The sequence below is a fragment of the Camelus ferus genome, chromosome 32 (genome assembly GCF_009834535.1).
Source record: "Camelus ferus isolate YT-003-E chromosome 32, BCGSAC_Cfer_1.0, whole genome shotgun sequence".
Lineage (NCBI taxonomy): Eukaryota > Metazoa > Chordata > Mammalia > Artiodactyla > Camelidae > Camelus > Camelus ferus.
The window spans coordinates 15,588,651-15,609,079 of NC_045727.1; the positions used below are offsets into that span (position 1 = coordinate 15,588,651).

Here is a 20,429-nt window from a genome sequence, read left to right on the forward strand (position 1 = left end):
TGCCTCTGTCATGGGCAATAATTAGTCTTAGACCAAAGTCTTTTCTGGTCCTACCTGACAAAGCTTAAGAGCAAGACCTGAAAGAATGAAACAGTTTCTCAGTAACTTAATGGCATCCAGGAACAAGGCTCAAACATATTTATAGAAATGCAAAAATATCCAGCAACTGAAAGGGTATAAAATTCATAATCGCGGGCATGAGATCAAAATGTTACCAGGCATGCAGAGAAGCTGGAACACATAGCCCATGATGAGGAGAAACAGCAACCAACTGAAAATGACCCAAAAGTAACAAGAACATCGAAAGAGCTTTTATAATTATATTTTATATGTTCAATAACCTGGAGGAAAAGATTGAGCACATTAAGTGGAGACATGGAAGACATAAAAATGAATTCCAGAAGTGAAGACTAAAATGTCTGGGATGAAAAATATACCGATTGGCATTAACAGCAGTTTAGACCTTGCAGGAGAAAAGATTAGTGAACTTGAAGCCATACAGATAGAAACTACTGAAGCCACACAGAGAAAAAGAGAATTTAAACACAGAACAGAGCATCAGTGAGCTGTGGGAAAATGTCAAGCAGCCTAATACGCATGTAATTATTCCTGACACAGGGAGGCAGCCCCCTCCATTCTTTGGGAAGGGATCTCTTCTCTCCTGTGTCTGAGTCAGGGACCTGGCAAAGCATGGCAGGTGGCAGGTGTTTGGTTGTTATAAGCAAGAAATTAGAAAGTATATGGGCAGTGCTTGTAGCTGGCATTCTGTAAAGAGCTATCTCTGAGCACCCTAGAACCATAAGCAATACAAGCTTATCACCGTGCACTACTGTAGTTGTTTGTTATGCAGCATTATTACATCAATAGATAACTGATACACCAGGTATGACAATGAATCACTTTGTCTAGAATCTCACGGTTCTACCAATAGTAGGTGCTTTGGACATACTCTCAGTTGGTATGGACATTTGTAAAAATTCTGACTCTGCTTATCAACTGGGGGACTTGCTGTTGCTTCTAGCATGAGGCAGAGCTCAGAGTACAATTTTAAAGGGGAGAAGAGGTCAGAGGCTCTTGAAGGGACACAAAGTGACAAATGATTTCAAGCCCATGAGCACTGAATTGTGTTCTAAACGCCCTCCCATCCAGACTTACCTCGCACAGTCTGGGATTTCTGATGAGAGAAAGTGTAGAAAGTCACCTACAGAGGCAAGTGTTAACCTTGAAACAAACTTGCCTGGGAATGGACCATGAGAGTTACCGGCGTGAAAGACACGGCATAACAAAGAGGGTGGATTCATTGACTACAGCTTTGCAAAAAGCTGCAGTGATGTGGTAAAGTGAACAGGTTCTGAGATTTAAAAATCTGTGTGAATCCCAGGTCTACTGATTTCCAGCAGGGTTTAAGGGCCACCCTTCCTTTTCTTGCTGAACAGTGGGGATTGCAGCATTCAGCCCCAACCTGGGTTTCAGTTCCTGGGATTCTCACCTCTGCACCCCCCGGCTTGCTGGGCTCCCTGGCAAACCTCTTCCTGGTGGGGGGGGCTCCCTTTCCTACATGTTCCCTTGGAGCAAGACCCCAGATTGGTCCACTCTGGCTCGTGGATGAGACTCCGAGGGATCAGACAGAGAAATCAGCTTTGGGAGAAACTGAACGCTCTCCATTAGTCAAAGACAAAACATTCATAGTATGAGCTACCATTACGTGAGCACTTACTGGGATCATCACAGCAGCTGCTATGGTGGAGATACTGCCGGTACCACTCCCGTTCTCCAGGTGAGGAGTTCGAGCCTTGGAGAGGTTGAGTCACCTGCCCAAGGTCACACAGTCAGTAATGGGACTCAGGTCTGTCCATTCTAAGTCTGAGCGCTTTTAGCCACTACTTACACCGACATAGGAAAGAATGAGTAAGGAATGTGGCTGCTCTTGGGGTAAGTCCCTCCCAAGCAAATCTCATCCAGAGCTTGGCAATCAGGTAGGGCATGCTCATGCTCACACACAACTTAGTTCTCTCCCTTCCAGGCTCCTTCCTCTCCTTTCCAGAAGCCCTGGACCTTGAGGTTGCCTCTGGGAGCAGTCAGGAGAGACTGAGCTATGGTGTAGTAACAAAATAACCCCCAGATCGCAGTGGCTTAAGACAGATGTTTGTCACTTATATAGATGTTCCCCATGGGTTGGCTGAGGCAATGATCAGGGCTGTCCTCACTCAGAGGCAGGACCAGTTATGAAATTTTCAGGGCTCAGTGCAAAATGAAAATTCAGGACCCCTCCTTTTTGGAAAATTACCAAGATTTTGAGGATGGCAATAATAGAGCATTAAGCCAAGTGCGGGGTCCTTCTAAGTGTGGAATCCCAGGTGTCTGTGCAGGTCACATGCAGGTGAGGCTGGACCTGCTCAGGGGTCACCCCTGGGACTTCACTGGCATCATAACAGAGGATACGGGGCCCCAGCAAATCCCATACTGGCCCTGAAAACTCCAACCGGAAGTGATGTGTGTCACTTCCACTGGCTTTGGTCACCCTATGTACTTCTGTTCCTATGAAAGGAGAAGAGATGCCCCCCACCCCCCCCAACTCATGCCTCTTCCTGCTGTTACGTCCCTCCATCCGCAGGCCATCTCCCCAGATCCTGAGACGTTAGGTCGCAGCCAGGAGACGCCGCTGCCCATCCTTCCCAAAGAATTCGCCCACCCCTAGTGCACCTGCACCTGCTCAGAAACACCCTTCCATGCCATTGCCCCCACTCTTGACCGGGCGTCTTCATTGCAGTCTGGGTGGTCACCACGCCCTCCAGTCCTAACCTCTCTTCATACCTGAGTCTTGCCCTCGACATGTAGTTTCCAGACTATTAGCAGAAGGCTCTTTACAAAGGGCCATTGTTCTGTTTGAACCCCCCTAACACCTGCCTTTTGTAGATTGAATTTTGTCCCAAAAGATAATGTGGAAGCCCTTAACTCTGGTCCCTGGACTGCAACCTCATTTGGAAACACGGTCTTGGTAGATGTAATTAAGATGCATGTTATGATGAGGTCACGCAGGAGCAAGGGGGTCCTTCCATCCAACACGACTGGTGTCCTTAGAAGAAGAAGAGAAGGGACACAGTTACACATGCAGGGAGAGAGGACACCCTGTGATGACAGAGACAGAGGCTGGAGTGATGTGTCTACAGGCTAAGGAACACCAAGTGTTCCTAGCAACACCAGAAGCTGGCAGAGGTATGTCACCCCTGTGATTATGGTGCATAAGCCCATGATGTCCATCTCACTGAGACAGTCTCTCCCTTGCTGGGTTTGGCGAAGCAAGTGATCATGTTGCAGGCTGTCCTATGGAGAGACCCAGACAGCAGGGAACTGAGGACAGCCTCCAGCCAATAGCCAGCAGGAAACTGGGGCCATTCACTCCCCAGTCTTGAAGGAACAAGATTCTGCTAACAAGTAGGTGAGTCTGGAGGCAGTTTCTTCCCCAGTTGAGCCTTGAGACACCTTAACTGCAGCCTCACGATGGATCCTGAAACAGAGGACCCAGCCAAGCTGTCCCTGGACACCTGACCCACAGTAACTGTGAGATACGTGTTACGTGGCAGTAGCTAGCTAGTACAGGAAATGATCTATTCTGTCTTGCTTGCTGTTCTGGCTCAGAGCCCCTAGCACAGCATCTCTCTGGTGGTAGGTGCTTAGTGGACACCTGTTGGCTGATCAAATGCACGGTGCTCATCCCTGGAGCTGTAGCTCATTGCCAAGGGGTGTGTGTGTGTGCGTGTGTATGTGAGTAAATATGAATTAGACTTTCCAGTCTACATGAAAAAAATCAGAGCTAGCTTCAAGGCTGCTTTTCAGTCATAATTTCTTGGCCTTCATTTTTTATTTATTTTCTAGCACCTGTAAAGTGATGGGTTGAATCAGACCGTTTCTAAGGTCTCTTACAGTGTCACTTTTTATTTTAGTCTTTGAAGGAGGGTCATGGAAATGGGTAGTTTTCCATACATTAATTTCCCTTTTTGGCTGGCTTCAAAAAAAAATATAAGATTGTTCAACTTAATATAATTAAGAGAAGGAGAGAGAGAGAGGAGCCAAGCAGGACGACTTGGCCAAAGTCTAGCAGGGTGCTTATTTAATATTATGAGAAGGGTGAACAATTAGGGCATCTTCTCCTCGTGTCTGCAGACTCCATCTCGGAGACTAATAGATGTTTACTTAGTCTTGCCGGTCGTGCTGTGTTTAATATTTGTCCATCACCGGAAGCTGCTGTGTGTTAAATGTCAGCCTCTTGATTTCGACAGCTCCGCGCAGCCGGGATTTCACAAACAGCCCCAGAGGCCCCTGGCCTCGAACCTACCCGCTTCCTGGAGAAGCCGTGCCCTGTGTCTGTGCAGAGCCCAGCATTGGCCACTTGGTGGGTCCCCCCCAGCCCTGAAGGGTGTGACTTAAGGTGCCTGCAGCCAGGTATTCTGTCGAGGGGTGTTGGTCAATGCCAAGGGCAGCGAAGGTGGGAAAGCAGGAGGGACCTCCCTTCAGTGGCTGCCATATGCACTGGGGACCATGCCAGCTTCTGTGATCCACTCTCTCATTAAATCCTCAGCACAGATGTGCTCTGTATTGTTATCTGCCCCTTCAGGTCCTCTGTGCACCCTCTCCCTTCTGTACAGACCCTAGGAAGCTGTCTTCCATGGGCTGCATCGGCAGTCTCCCCTGCCCTCCGGACGCTGGCTGGGTCAGCCAGTAGGGAGCTTCGGCAGGAGACCTGAGGGCGGGACAAGAGAGAGGCAGGGGTATTAATCCCTGGCCCCATCTTTCATCCCGGCAGTGTTGCCACAGACTTCTTCACTTGTCTGAAGGTCTTATCTCCTCCTGCTGGCCAGCTCTGTCCGCCTAGCGCTCTCTCTCTCCCCAGGTACCAGGACACCCCATCCAGGTCTCCTTTTCACGTCTCGGAGTGGGAACAGCATCCTGCGCTTAGCGACCCTGGGGCATTGTACCATTCCTAGTGGTTTCCCTACACTCTGCCCTATCTTGGTGAATAAGTTCCCTTATTAAATGGTCCCATTGAAACATGCCACCTCTTTTCAGCAAGGATTCAGTCTATACATCCCGGAGAAGTAGTTATTATTTGCCACCTTATACAGAAGAGGGAACTGAGACTCAGAGAGTCTGAGCAAATCACACGAGGCTACAGGGAAATTATGGGCAGAGCTGGAATCTCCTGACCATCTGTTTGATGAACTATGCCTGACGCCAGTTAATCCACTGGTCACACATGTACATATAGCAATGTCCAACTGCCATTCCTTCACTTGAATGATAATTTCCAAATGCATTAGAGTATGGCCCCAGCCACCTCTCCAACCCCTGTCACACACATCCACACTCACCTGATCTGCCTCTGATCAAATTAACCTCCTCAGGAGCAACTGCTCCTTCTGCAAGGCTCCAGAGAGCAGCACTGGTGTTTCATCAAGTTCAGGTTTAGGCTGAATAGTTATGAGAGTGAGTGAGCTCCCTGTCACTGGAGGTATGCAAGCAAAAACGGACCAAACATCTCTCTGATAAGGAGGCTGAATAGAAGATTCCTACAAGAGGTGGAGGCAGAGGTGATTAAGCTCCAGAATGCCCGCCCAGGATCTGAGTTGCTCATTACCAGATCACAAAGGAGAAGTGAATATTCAAAATGCAGATTCCTGGGCCACACCCTGGGAGATTCTGACTCCACAGGTCTGGGTGGGACTCAGACAATTACATTTTATGTGAAACCCCTCACCAAGGTCTGAATTATAGATTCCATAACATCTGAGGTCCCCTCCAGCTCAGTGACTAGATAATTCGAAGCCCATGCCTTCAGGGCCAGGGCTGTGAGGTCCCTTAGCCAGTCAACAAACACTCTGGCCAGTAGGCTGAACAGGGACGGGGATGCAGTAATAAAGCCAAGTCCTGGGTTCTAGTCTGACTCGGAACACTCAGCCTCCTGCCAGGACTGGGGGTGGGAGGGAAGAAATATGCATGTGCGGGACCACCAGGGCCACTACTTTGAACAGCGTAACAGGAAGATGTAGGTTCAAATCCATGAGCTGCTTGACATGGGGGTGAGTTATTTCACAGCCCAACCTGTTTCCTCATCTGCCAAACAGGAAGAACAGAAACATGGGTCCCCAGTCCCTCATCCAAATCTCTGGGGGCCAGATCTCTTTCAGATTTCAGAGATGTCACCTGCGGGCTGGACCAGTGCCCAGGAGCATCCCAGGAGCATTGGGGCAGCAGGACCTGTGGGCTCCCACTAGGCAGGATTTGTAAAGACCCTAGAAAGCCTCGCATCAGGTTAGGTCAGGACTGCTGCCAAATGCATTACTGAAATACTTGAATTTTCCAGAGCTTTTTGGATTACAGAACTGAGACCAAGGCATTGAATCTACCTAAAAAAGTTTCTTGTGAGGATTAAAACAAATCCTGCATACAAAGTGCCTGGCATATTGCAACTACTCAATAAACCTTAGCTGATTATGATCATTAGCAGTGGCGTCTCAAGCAGTAAAATGCTTAGCATAAGTGCCTTAGAAATAGTAAATGCTAAAAAAAATTTTTTCTAAATTTTCTGTGATGATTATTGTAAGTTTTGACCAGTGTCCAATTCTGCATCCTCTCCATGGCTTCTTGGATGACCTGAGGAGGTGCTGGCCCCAAAGCTGTGAGTGGGGGGCTTTCTGCTCCCCACAGAGACCCAGACCCTTCCCTGGGTCATGTGACAGACCCAGTGACACCCCCACCCTTTCCTCATTCATCACAGTGAGGTCTTTCTGTTCAGTAAACTGGATATTAAAAACAAATGTACCTAATTAGAAATAAAATGTTTCCAACCAGCAAAAAATAAAATAAAATGTAATTACTAATGATATTTAAATGTTGTAGATATTTTATTTTTTTTAAATCTCCTTAATTTAAAGTGAGGTATGACTTTAATTTAGTCAAGAATGCATTAAGTGAGGAGGAGAGTGGCCTGGCTCTCGGTTCAAGGTCTCGTCCTGCTGAGTGAGAAGGAAGGCCAGGACTTCCCAGAGCATCCTCTGGCCTGGCAAACTGGCATGAAGGATTTTTTTAAGGGGGGTTGGGAGGTGTCTCCCAAGGAACCCTGTATTTTCTTTAAGGATCTTAGATGCACCCCTTGACTGGGGAGGAAGTTTTCACCCAGACTTTAGCAAATCCAGGTTTCTGTATTGACTCCACCCTCAACACACTATTTGCACAAGTCCCTGCACCTTCTGTGCCTCAGTGTCTTCTCTGTAAAGGGAGCGTGCCAAGCCCTTCTTGAAGAGAGACTGATGAAGTTAAAAGATATGCATGTCTCTGGGCCACCAGCAACACTTTTGATAAGATACGTGTTTATGAGAACGGAAAAGGGGCAACTTCAAGTTGCAAATATTTCAGAGTTGATTGTCATGGTCACATCACTGACACCATCTTTTTTTTTTTTTTTTGACATACAGTCAGTTCACAATGTTGTGTCAGTTTCTGGTGTACAGTGTAATGTTTCAGCCATCCATGGATATACGCATATTCCCTTTCATATTCTTTCTCATTATAGGTTACTGCAAGGTACTGAATATAGTTCCCTATGCTCTACAGAAGAAACCTGTTTATTTTCTAGACCATCCTTATTTTTTAGAGTAAATTCCCTTTTTCTTTTTCCTTGAAATGGGCAAAGTGGAAATGGCCTTTCTTTGCTTGATAAATAAAGCTCTCTGTTGTCGTTGCATGATGGTTAGTTAATGCAGGCTATGTAACAAAGCAGAAAACAAAATTATCCTGCCACTTAGGGAAAGCCACAAGAAATGCCTTGACGTGTTTTCCTATGTCCTTTTTTTTTTTTTAAGAATAAACACAAACATTGGTGATTTCATATTGCATACCTACTTTCATACACTAATTATTTTATTTTGCCCTTATTTTCCATCCTAAACATTTTCTCATTAACAAGGCTTTCCCCCTGTCACACGGAGAGCTACGTAATTCCTGTGTGTCTACATCCAAGACCCCTACTGTTACCTTTTGGAGGATGCTGCCTAAACTTTGCCATTATAAAGAAAGCCATGATGAACACCTTGCCCTGAGGGCTTCCCTGCATCCCTGATTATTCTGTAGGCTGGATCTGAGCAGGTAGATCTTCAGACTAAAAGAATCTCAAAATGTTTCAGATCCTTGCTTCTTTCCTTGCTATCAGCCAAGCTAGAGGCACCAGAACATATCAGATTCATTTACTTATTCATTCAACATCTAATTCGACATTTACCATGTGTAAGGCAATTTTTACTCTCAAAGAATAAAACATGATCCCATCCATCCATCCATCCACCCGTCCGTCCGTCCGTACGTCCATCCACCCATCCATCCACTTCTATTTTTCATATATCTTTCTGCTCAGGCTTCTGCTTTCAGTCCGTGTCCCTTTTTTTAATCCCGTTCTGCCCATCTGATGCTCTTGGCAAATATTTTCCCTCTCGTCTCATCCAGCCCCTCCCTTTTTTCCAACCGCGGGCCTCCTGTTGTTTTGTTGTGATGCCTGCCTGCGTGCACCTGTCTCCCGGCCTGACTGTGAGTTCTTTGGAGGAAAAGGCTGGGACTGGTTTGTCTCCAGGCCCCGAAACCAGCACAGAGCCCCGCTCACACCACCAAGTGTCCATAAATATCCACTGAATGAGCGTCTGTCCTTTGTCCATCCATCCATCTAGTTTCTGTCCTATTATCTACTTTTTAAAATGACTGAGCTGTAAAATTTACATACAGGAAAGTGTATACCAAAGTACACCAATCTTCACGTTACAGTGTATGGACTTTTACATATGCGGATGCTCGTGGGACCATCAGCTAGACCAAGACTGAGAATATTTCCAACACCCCCCGTCCCCCAGGTTAATGCCCCCACCCCCAGAGGTAACCATTCTTCTGACCCCTCCTGCATAGCTTGCTTTTGCCTGGCTTGAAACTCATGCAGATGGAATGGTACAGTTTCTCCTCTTTTGTGTCTGGCTGTTTGCTAATGTGTAGTCTGTGAGATCCGTGCATGGATGTAACAGTAGATGGTTCTTTATTGTGTGAGATGTCATGTTTATAGAGAGACCAAACTTCCCTCCTTTCACCCCCCTTCCTTCCTTCTCCTCTCCCATCTCCCTCCCTCCCTTCTCCCTCGACTCTGCTGTGGGTCTGTGTCAGACCCTGTGCTCAGCCCCAGCCGCCCAGAGCTCGGCAAGGCTCAGCCCTTAGGAGACAGACGGGGACAGAGGTCTTCATCGTCCAGGGAGGTGAGTGTGATGACAAGGGCACAGGGGCCCCGTGACAGAGGGAACGATGGGTCCTGGTCCCGTCCTGTTGGGACTGCCTGCTCGCTGCCTGTTTGTCAGTGCCTCCATCCATCTGTCCATCCATCCGCCCGCCCACCCTGCACCAATGACCCTTCCTGAGGTTGGCGACCTGGACAGTCAGCCTCCCTCGCCTCCTCCTCCTCCCACCAGATTTCCCCTCCCTTGTCCCCCCCTCCCCACCGTGTGAGCAGCCATCCCGCACAACCGCCAACTGCACCCCAGTGGGCGCCAGGAGCCCACGTTGGAGCCCGATTTGCTTTGGGGTAAGGGAGGAAAAAAAAAAAAAAAAAAAACACGGCCAAATGTTGGGAATTGGGCGTTTGGAGTTCGCACTCCAGGACGCCGAGCCGGGGGAGATCACACCTCCCTTGGCCAGGAGCCCCTCAGTCTGCCCGGCAGGCTGCTGAGCCCAAGCGGCAACTGCGGCGCGACCCTCCCCCTGGGCCCCCAGAGGGAGATCGGGGGCCGCTGCAGCGCCTCAGCTGCGGGAGCTGACACCCCGCGTGGGGACCTTCTGTCTGGGGGGTGGGCGTCGCTCCCACCCTGTCCGCCCTCCCCTTGCAGGGCTGGCTTTCCAGGGGTGCCAGGAGGGGAGGGGAGGATGGAGATGGGGGAGAAGGCGGGGTCCCTGCTTCCTTCCCGAGCCCGGGGAGCCTCACGCCTGCCTGAAGTCCAGCCTGGCAGCACAGCCCACCCCCTGAAGCACGTGGACGTGTCGGGTGACCTCAGACAAGTCATTTCCCCGCTGAGCCTCTGTTTCCTCTTCTCCGATGTGGGAATTAAGGAGGGAATGATCCTTTGAGGATTAGGCAAGATAACGCATGGGCCTCAGCTGACGCCCAGCCTCCAGTAAGGCCCTGACAAACAGCATTACGGTTGCTCTGAATAGAAAGCCTCATGCTGGTGGCTCCATGATAAGCCTTTTCCCTGCTCTGAGCCTCGGTTCCCCCATCGGCCACATCTGCCACCCATTGCTGCCTGTCTCTGCCGCCTCTGACCCCCGGGAAGAAATGCTGCAGGTGCAGGGAGAAAACCTGAATCACAGTGGTCTGTGTGACCTGAGGAAGGTGTCTTCCCCTCTCTGGGCTTCCATTTTTCTAATTGCAAAATGGAGATTATTTGGTATGACTCTGAAGGGCATTCCAACCACGGCAATCAGATTTTTGTTCGTTTAAAATTCATGATAACGAATGGTCTTTTTTTATGAGTCTCAGATACAGATATTTTTTGTGTGCGGAAACTCCACCTTTTGCCAACACGAAACAACTCCTAGCTGTTCTGGAGGTCCCAGAAAAGCAATTTCTGGTGTCTGTGTGTGTCCCCAGCAAGCGATGATGTGTTCCAGGCATTATCCAAGCCCTCACTCCAGGCTGGCCCACCCTTCCTCTTTTCCATCATCATCTGTGGCTTCCTCTCTTATTTTCTTCATTTGCTGCTGTGGTCTCTCTTTCTTTCCTCCTCTCTTTCATTCCTTTTTCATTCTCTCTGCCTTAAGGACTGAATTTTGTCTCTCCCCAGATTCACAGGTTGAAGCCATAACTCCCCTCCAATGTGACTGTATTTGGAGATGGGACCTTTGGGGAGGTAATTAAGGTCAAGTGAGATCATAAGGGTGGGGCCCTGATCCGATAGGACTGGTGTCCTCATAAGAAGAAGAGACACTGGAGACCTCTCCCTCCGAGCACTCACAGAAGGAAGGCCACGCGAGGACACAGTGAGAAGGTGGCCGTCTGCAAGCCAGGAAGAGAGCTCCCGCCAGAAACAGAATTGGAACTTGGACTTTTGGCCTCTAGAAAATAAATTTCTGCCGTTTAAACCACCCAGTCTGTGGTATTTGGTTATGGCAGCCCAAGCTGATAATACAGTCTGTATGAAAAGATTTCCATGAATTGTCTTTGCTTGGAGAACTCTTGCTATGACTCTCTAGGTGGGTCTACACTAGGCCTGGGGCATGGGTGGGTTCACAGGACTGAGATGCCCATGGATGGGGCTTCAGACCCCAGCCCACCTGTGACTCTCCTGGGAGCATGAACGCACCATTGCTAAGCCTCTACTTCCTCATCTGTGAAATGGACATGATGGCTCCTGTTGTGTCCGCCCCACCATGGTAGAGGGACAGCCTTCCAGGCGTCATCCTCATCACCCCCACAACCTCTGCACTTACTTCCACCACAGCCCTTGTCACACGATGTCCCATAATATGTTGACCTGGCCATTCTCTTTCCAGATGTGAGCTCCTTGAAGACACTGTGGTTCCCCAGGGCCTGCCATGATTCCTGCCACAGAGTGTGTGCTCAGTAAATATGTACTGAATGGATGAATAAGGAAAGAGATCACTGGAAAACTTTTTTTGGGGTCTTTATTAACAGTGTCTTTTGTAAAGCAAAATTATTTAATTTTGATGAAGTCCAATATATTGATTTTTTTTTCTTTCATAGTTCATGTATTTTTGTTCTTTTCATATCTGATTTTAGAAACCTACCAAACTCAAGGTCACTAAGAATTTTACCCTATGTTTCCTTCTAGGAATTTCATATTTCTTGAGGTCATGGACTGTGTCTGTCACATTCATCTGTGTAACTCAAGTTCGTAGAAGCACGGTGCCTGGCACATGTCTCAGTAAATGAAAAAATGGATGGATGGATGAAAAGTGAATGAAGAATTTGCTCTAATCTTTACCTACTGAATCCATGTCCATCAAGTTGAGAAGTGTGGCTAAACAGGTGGGCAAAAAAGCCCCACAAAAGTGCCCAACCAACTTGTTCTCATGGAAACTTAACTAAAACCTATGTCGAGCAGATTCCCCTCTTTTAAAGATGATCAAAATTCTGTACTGTGCAGAAAACCACTAACAGTAAAAGAAAATATTTGCAAATTAGGCTGATTTGAAATTTGAAAACATCTCTTTACCAAAAGACAATAAGAGAGTGAAAGGCAGGAGGCAGAGAAGAGCGAGAGAAGATCTGTAACCCCTCCAACAGGCAAAGACAAGTATCCAGAGTAAAAAAGGGACAGACAGCCCAACAGAAGGTGGACAAAATGTTAGAATGAGCCCTTCCCCACAGAAGACGTACAAATGGCCAACAAACATGTATAAAGGTAAGCAACCTCACCAGTCACTAGGAAAATGCAAACCAAGAGACACCAAGATCCCACTACACACCCACCTGAACGATGAAAACCAGTAAGAGAGATACTGTCAACGTGCTGGCGAGGATGTGGAGCACCTGGAATGCTCCTAGACTGCTGCTGGGAATGCAGAGCGGGACAGCCACTGTGGAGAGCTACTGGGAGCAGCTACTAAAAGTGAACAAGCACCTGCCCTAGAGACGAGCTCCTCCTCCCAGGTACACACCCCGGAGAATCATCTACGCATGTTCACCAAAGATCTGCACAGGAATGTCTGCAGCAGCAGGATCTGTAAAAGCCCCAAACTGGAAACTGTCCACACGTCCACCAGCTACAGAACGGCAGGGATGAAACTCACAAAATAACACTGAACGAAAGAAGCCAGACACAAGAGAATGCACTGTACGACTCTGTTTACTTAAAAGTTCAAAACTGAGCAAAAATAATCTATGGAGGTGGAAATCGGGACAGTGGTGATCTTGGCCGTGCCAGGAGAGGGGGACGTTGGCAGGGGAGTACGAGGGAGCTTCCAGGGGAAGGGGCAGCGGGTCATTCCTATTCGTTTACCCAGGTGCTAATCCTCGGGTGTGTCCCCTTTCTAGAAAGCCACCAAGCTGCAGGCTCACGAGCCATTCACTTTTCTGTGTACTTGTCACCCATCAAACATTTTTTTTTAATTTAAAAAAACATATTGCCCTGCCAAGTTAAGTTTAGGACAATTTCGCCAGCCACCCTGCTGGGCCTTGGCGCCCTCTGGGCTGCGGTGGGGGGGGGGGGCGGTGCATTACCTCTGCTTGCCACCCTCAGAGCCCGAACCAGAGAGAAGAAATCTTTTTTCCTTTCCCTATTCTTTCCTCTGCCTTGGCCCGGAGCTATTGTACATATGCAAATGAGGCGATGTCAGCTATTGAGGCAAGCTCAACTATTTATAGCTGGAGTCTTGCAACACTTATCATAGCCGCTGCAGACTTCAGAAAGCCGAAACACACACACACACACACACACACACACACACACACACACACACACACACACACATGCACACGCACGCACGCACAAGCACACACGCTACATAGAGTATATTTTTTTCCCCGGGATATAAATTTCCCATCCCATTGCAGTCTGGGCCGTCGCATGCAACATTGATTGTCTGTTATATTACATTTATTAAGAAGTGATAACTTGTAATAATTGGATGTTAAATTAAAGAACTCTCTCCTAGTTATTGCCGTCTCAATTATAACTGTCGTTGGCTGGCAGTTATAATGATATATGAGGGTTGTATTTTATGCAGCCGACCATGACCTGGTGAGTAATATTCCCCCAGCTATGGGGGCACTCATGCACTCCTTGGCTCCTAATGCCTTGCTTGGGTGCTGATTGGAATATTAAGTTTCTGCAAGACTGCGGTGCCGAAATCCACACGGGGAACCGCGACTGGGCGGCTGAGAGCCCCCTCCGGCAATTTCCACACCACCCCCCCGCCCCCGCCTGCTTCTCCTCGCTGGTACTTGTCCAACTCGTTTCTGCTTTGTTTTATGGTTATAGGAATCAGGTTTATTTGGTGAGTTATAAAGTCGTAAAACGTGGGTGAGAGCGTGTTTGTGGTTTCCTTTTAGATGAAGCCGCGGCAATTAGCTCTGGGGTCCTAATGTCAGTGGACGGGGGGGCAGCTGGAGGCGGGATGCGGTTGGGGTGGCTGGGTGGGTGGATGGACTGGATTTATTTAGAAGAATCCATCCGATGGAGAATTTGGCTGTGTTTCCGCAGGGATGTCAGGGAGAAGGAGTGGCTCCCGGGGCCCAGAACAGAGATTTTGGTGGGGATTTGAGAGCTCACAGTGGTTGCTACTTGTGGAGACTTCTGGCCTCTCCGCAGGCGAGAGGGGCTGACTGCCAGGCTCTGTGGGTCCCCTTGTGTGCCCAGATCTTGGGGACAAGGCAGACTCTAGCCAGACAGCAGCGTCGGCCGGTTACTGAGGCATCTTCCTCATCTACGCCCTTCCTTTCATCAGAGCTGACTTTTGGCATATCAGAGGGGCTGCTGGACATTCAGGGAGGGACTATTATGACCCTGGCCCTTGGGAGCCTCCTGCACACCGTGCAGACTTTTGCCGGCAGGAGTTACCCTTCTGTGTTAATGTCTTGAGGCTGTTGTAGCAAAATCCCACAAACTGGGTGGCTTCAAACAACAGAAATGTATTTTCTCAAGGTTCTGCAGGCTAGAAGTCCAACATCAAGGTGCCTGGAGGGCCATACTCCCTCTGCAGTTACCGGCGGAGAGCTCTTCCTTGCCTCCTCCAGTTTCTGGTGGCCTCAGGTGTCCCGTGGTTTGTGGCGGCCTCCCTCCCATTGCTGCCTCTCATTCCCAGTGCTGCCCCCTCTCCGTGTCTGTGTGCGACCAAATTTCGCTCTTCTCACAGCGGTAACAGTCATTGGGTTTAGGGTGCACCCTAAGCCAGTATGATTTTGTTTTAGTTAATTATATCCGCCAAGACCTTATTTCCAAATAAGGTCACATTCCCAGGGGTTGGGACTTCAGCATACCTCTTGGCGGTGGGGCACGTTCAACCCATGACATGCTCAAATTTTGGGGGGGTGAGAATCCTGTTAGGTACTGGAGGGAGTCCCCAAGGTCACACAGCCAGCAAATGGCAGAGCTGGGATTCAAGTGAGTTCTGCCTGAAGCATGATTTTTCACTGCCTCTTTCTGCCTGGTCAGCCTCTAGATATCTCGGTCAGGCTCAGGGCAAGTCAGACCCCTTGTGGATGGGTTGCTCTGGGTCTCACTAGAAGGGCCCCTTGGCGTCTTTCTAAAATCAAAAGGGCCAGTGAATTAATCATTGCTTGAGTCACAGGCATCATCCACTCAACAAATAGTTACTCAGTACCCCTCCTCCTGAACAAACCTCAAGCCTTCCAGTGCAGAGAGGAAAAGAGATCATGCGTGAATGAAAAGATAGCAGATATAGAAGGAAAGAAGGAGCCAGGTGCCAGGGAGAAACATAAAGCAGGAATTGGGGCTGGGGAGTATTTCAATTTTGTTACCCTCCCTGAGGTGACAGCCCAGAGAGACCTGGAATTGGTGAGGGAGTGGCCATGATGGAGAGAAGCATTCCAACTAGTGCAAAGTCCCTGCGGCCACCATGCCAGTGAGGCTGTGGCGGGCGGAATGGTGAGGATGTCGGCTTTTCCTCTAAGGGAGCTGGGATGCACTGTGGGGTCTGCAGTGGAGACTGTGGGGGGGTCATGCAGAAAGCATGAAGTTATCTGGAGGTTGCTGCAATAACCCTGCCAAGAGGTGACGGTGGCCTGGGCTTGGGTAGCAGCTGTGGCGGTGGTGAGTCGTGTTCGGACCCTGGAACAGTTAGGGAGTTGGAGCCAACAGCATTAGCCATATGTGGAGCATGAGCTGCAGAGAGGCTTCCAGAATGAGTCCAAGATTATTCCCTGAAATGGGGACAGAAGAAGGTCGGCACTGTCCTTCACTGACATGGGGACACTGTGTGGTGGGACGGGTTGGGGGAATCAGAGCCAGCTGTTTTTAGAATTACCCAGATTCTACTTTTATTTCCCAGGAATTGTTAATGGGCTTTGCAGGTGACAAAAACTAGCCAAGACATTCTTTTTAAAAATGTTATAAATACAAATATAGGTTTTAAATTAATCATCTTTAAAAATTTTGTCTCCATTTATATTTAAATAGCTATTAGGGTCGGCTTTGATCATGTTAAGTTTGGTGTCATTTCAATATCAAAGTGGAGGTGAGAAGGAGGCAGCTGGGCGTGCAAGGCTGGACTTCAGGAGAAAGTCCAGGCTGGAGAAAGGAAAGGACCATGGGATGTCCCTGGAGTCAGGAGGAGAGAGCTAGATGCTGGGAACCTTGACCACTGCCCAGAGCCCATCCCATCCCCAGATCTGATCATTCTGCAAGAAATCAACCTTCGTTCAGGACTTCACTCTGCTCAACACTCCCCTTGCTCAGGTCCTCCCAACAGCAGGTGGAGCCTCAGTGAGGCCACTTCACGGGTGAGGACGTTGAGGCTCAGAGAGCCTAGGTTACCTGCCCAAGGTCACACAGCTGGGAGGTGGTGGGGCAGGGATTTGAACGTGGGTCTGTCTGACCGCGAGCCCGTGTGATTCACTTCCGCACTGGCCTGGCCCACGCACATGCTGCTCCTTCCATCAGGGATGCTCTCCCTGCTCTCACCCTCGCATCACCTCCCAACCTCCTACTTATTTTCCCATGTTCAGCTCCACTGTCACTCCAGGCTGCAGGTCCCAGAGCTCACTGCTTCTTCCTCGCGGCACCTGCCGGAGTTTGTGATGAAATCCTGGCTGTGTCTGTGTTAGTTAATGGTGTGAACCCCAGCCCTGCTAGACTCTAAGTGCCGGGAGGTAGGAACCACGTCTGGTATCCTCATGGCTGTATCCCCACTACTGAGCACAGCACTTGGCACATAGTAGGTGCTCAAAATATTTTGGGGAGGAGGGGAGAAAACATTCACTGAGTGTGTCCTGACCTTTGTTTTCACAGCTCTCAAAATATGTCCCAGTTACTCATGCTCTCCTCTGCCCTTTCGAGAGCTTGTTAAACATGTCTTTTAGCAAAGATGAGAGGGGTTGAGAAAGATACCAACAAAATCCACTCTTCACCCGACTCAATCTCTGCTCAAGTCACCTGCTGTCCCCACCACCATCCAACACAGCCCATCAGGACATCTTTTTTTTTGACATTTATTTTTATTGTAGTATAGTCAGTTTATAATTTGTCAATTTCTAGTGTACAGCATAATGTTTCAGTCATATATATATTTTCATTTTTATATTCTTTTTCATTATAGGTTACTACAAGATGTTGAATATAGTTCCCTATGCTATACAGAAGAAACTTGTTTTATATCTGTTTTATATACAGTAGTTATTATTTGCAGCTCTCAGACTCCCAGTTTATCTCTTCCCATTTCTTATCCCCTCTAGTAACCATAAGTTTGTTTACTTAGGTCTACGAGTCTGTTTCTGTTTTGTAGATAAGTTCATTAGCGTCTCCTTTTTCCTTTTCCTTTTATTTCTTATTTTTTAATTAAAAAAATCTGGGGGGGGTGGGAGGTAATTAGGTTTACTTATTTATTTTTTTTTAATGGAGGGACTGGGGATCAAACCCAAGACCTTGTGCATGCTAGGCAAGCACTCTACCACTGAGCTATACCCTCCCTCAATTTTTTAACTTTTTTTTTCTTTTTTCTTTGTTTTAGATTCCATTTATGAATGATATTGTGTGGATTTTTCTTTCTCTTTCTGGCTTACTTCACTTAGCATGATGATCTCCAGCTCCATTCATGTTGCTGCAAATGGCATGATTTTATTATTTTTTATGGCTGAGTAGTATTCCATTGCATAAATATACCACAACTTCTTTATGCAGTCATCAGTCAATGGACATTTAGGCTGCTTCCATGTCTTGGCTATTGTATGTAGTGCTGCTATGAACATTGAGGTGCACGTATCTTTTTGAATTAGAGTTCCCTCTGGATATATGCCCAGGACATCTTTTATCCTCTTACTCTGTTGTCACTATAAACATTTGTCACTATAGGACACGCCTCAGCTCTATAGTTTCTGATTCCCACTCTTCGATCATCACCTCAACCCAGGCAGGGATGTGGACATCCTCCTTATCTCTGTACCCTCAGAACCCAGTCCGCAGCCTGACCCAGAGGAGGCAGTCCACTGACACACAAGTGAGTGAGGAACTAGACCATTCTCGTATGCCGATGTGCCAGGCTCCAAACAAAGCCCTTGACAGACATTTTCTTCTTGAATTATCACTGCCATCCTGGGGGAAGTTCAGTCTCCTATTTTGCAGATGAGTAAACTGAGGTTCAGAGGCAGTTGGTGACTTATGCAGAGAAGGAATTCATGTCCCAGCTAGAACATCCACCTCACCCACACTCTGGACTCCCCTGTGACCAACCCAGAATCCACCTTAACGTAAGTGGTCGACACACGGCCTTTCAATAACCAAATTTCTGCAGGCTAGCATCTCCCCAGTGGTTTGCAGGCAACACTACTGTCCTGTAAGGACATCTCTGAGAAATATGTTTTCTTTCTTGCTTTTCTGTAAACAGAGCATCCATTCTCTCCCACTCTCTTGAGTTTTTTTTTTTTTTAAGAATTAATTGCCCTTTTTATGGTTTTGGTGTGTTTGTACTCGCGAGAACCCTGGCACCCTTAATCACAACAACAACATTTTCTCTGAACAGAGAAAATCTGAACAGTCATTAAGCACCAGCAAATGTGGAGCGTATTAATGGGCAAACAGTAAGTCGGGGAAGAGGAAAGTGTTTTTCTCTCGCAAAGTACATACGAAAAGTTGGTCCAAACCAACGCGCTGCCATAAATCTGTTAATTTTGGCAAATTAGGGGGAGGTGGCAGGGGCAGCGAGAGGGAGCGAGGCAAAAGGTTGGCCGGAAGCTGCCCACTCCCTTCAGAAGGGAGAGGCTGGGCCTCCGAGGGAGCCGGCAGCTCAGCTCCAGGCCCAGAACCAGCCGCGTTTTGCAGGGCTGCCTCCCTTCTTGAAGCTGGTGTCCTATGGTCTCTAGGTAGCTGCGGACCGTGGCTCATTAAGATTGGACCCTGATGCTGGGATGAAGGGGAGGTGGACTCCGGGGCCTGGGGTGGGTGGGGGGCTACAGCCCTTCCGCAGGCACCAGGATTCTTTCTCATTCCAGCTGCATTTCTGTCCTCTCTGGGCCCCTGGCCTGGGCTGCCTCCTCCTCCCTCCCCTCCCCCACGCCCACCCCCAGTCTGGTTTTGGCCTGTTTCCTTTGGTGAGGACCACTTACTGCTCTCCCTGTTCTGGGACTGAATTGAGTTCAGGGCTGGGGAGAGGGGGAGGGGGAGGGGACTGAGCGTGGGCTGTCTGTCCATGTGTGTGCGTGAGTGTGTGTGCGTGTTCGTGCTAGTCTGGGTGCTGGTGTGCTGGAGAGGGGGTTCGGAGGTCTGCTGGTGTCATTCAGGGCTTTTGATAACAAAGAACGATTTTTCTTCTCGGTGCAAACAAAACCCAGCCTTCCAGAGGCAGGCTGTCCATCTCCATCTCTCTCTCCCTCCATCCTCCCCTCCTCCTGTCTCCTTCAGAATGTTTTCTTTCTGTACCGTTTTCTCTGCGTCATTCTTTCAGTCTTCAAATTACTATTTTCATTTTTTTAGTCTGTATCTCATTCATATTTCTGCCTCTCCCCATCACTCTTCCCTCCCCCCATCCTCTGTCTTTCTCTTTTTTCTCTCCTTTCCTCCCTCACTCCCCAGACACTCTCCTGCAGTGGAGTTTGGAGTCGCCACACCACTGATTTCCCTGCAAGCAGGAAGACACACAGACGCCTCTCTCTGAGATCCTGTCTTAATTCACAGATTCCGTGGGACACTGTGTGACGTGCAATGCAGATCGTCAAGTCCCCCTGTAGCCACATCTCCCCGGGAGGAGTCTGCAGGACTAGTGGCGGGTTCATCTGTCCTGGGAGCCTTTGCTCACCTCTTCCTTGTCCTGGCTGACGAAATCCTCCCACGGGCTGGCTGGGATTTGCTCTTTGCTCTCTGCGCGAGCTCCTGGGCCATGTGCTGCAGCACGAATAAGTTAACGTATTTACGGTAACTGCGTTCCTGGGTATGCTGAAGGAAGGGGCTGCTTTGGTTAACCATTTATTACGGAGGTGGCTATTTTCAGTGTGTTCCACGTGATTATTCGGCAAAGCTGCAATTTGGCACTTGTTCTGGGCTTGAAGGAATCGCTTCCCCAGAGGTGACCCTCGGCGGGAGATTGCATGTCACCGCGTGAGGAATGGCCACGGCGGGCGTGATGGGTAGGCTGTCTGCCTCCCCTGACCTCAATCACTTTCCCTCGGCGCGGCTGCCAGAGCGGATGGGGGTTGACACAAAGTGCTTATAATTTCCCTT

The 20,429-nt window shown here is 48.5% G+C and overlaps 1 protein-coding gene across 1 annotated transcript in view; it reads right to left on the reverse strand.

The window, feature by feature from the left end:
- Positions 1-2,189: 2,189 nt before the first annotated feature.
- LOC116660893 overlaps positions 2,190-20,429 on the reverse strand; it is a 377,599-nt gene continuing 359,359 nt past the window's right edge. The window contains exon 4 of the mRNA XM_032471403.1: positions 2,190-3,076. Coding sequence (XP_032327294.1) covers positions 2,809-3,076 — 268 coding nt within the window. The 3' untranslated portion in view covers positions 2,190-2,808. The remainder of the gene's footprint in view (positions 3,077-20,429) is intronic.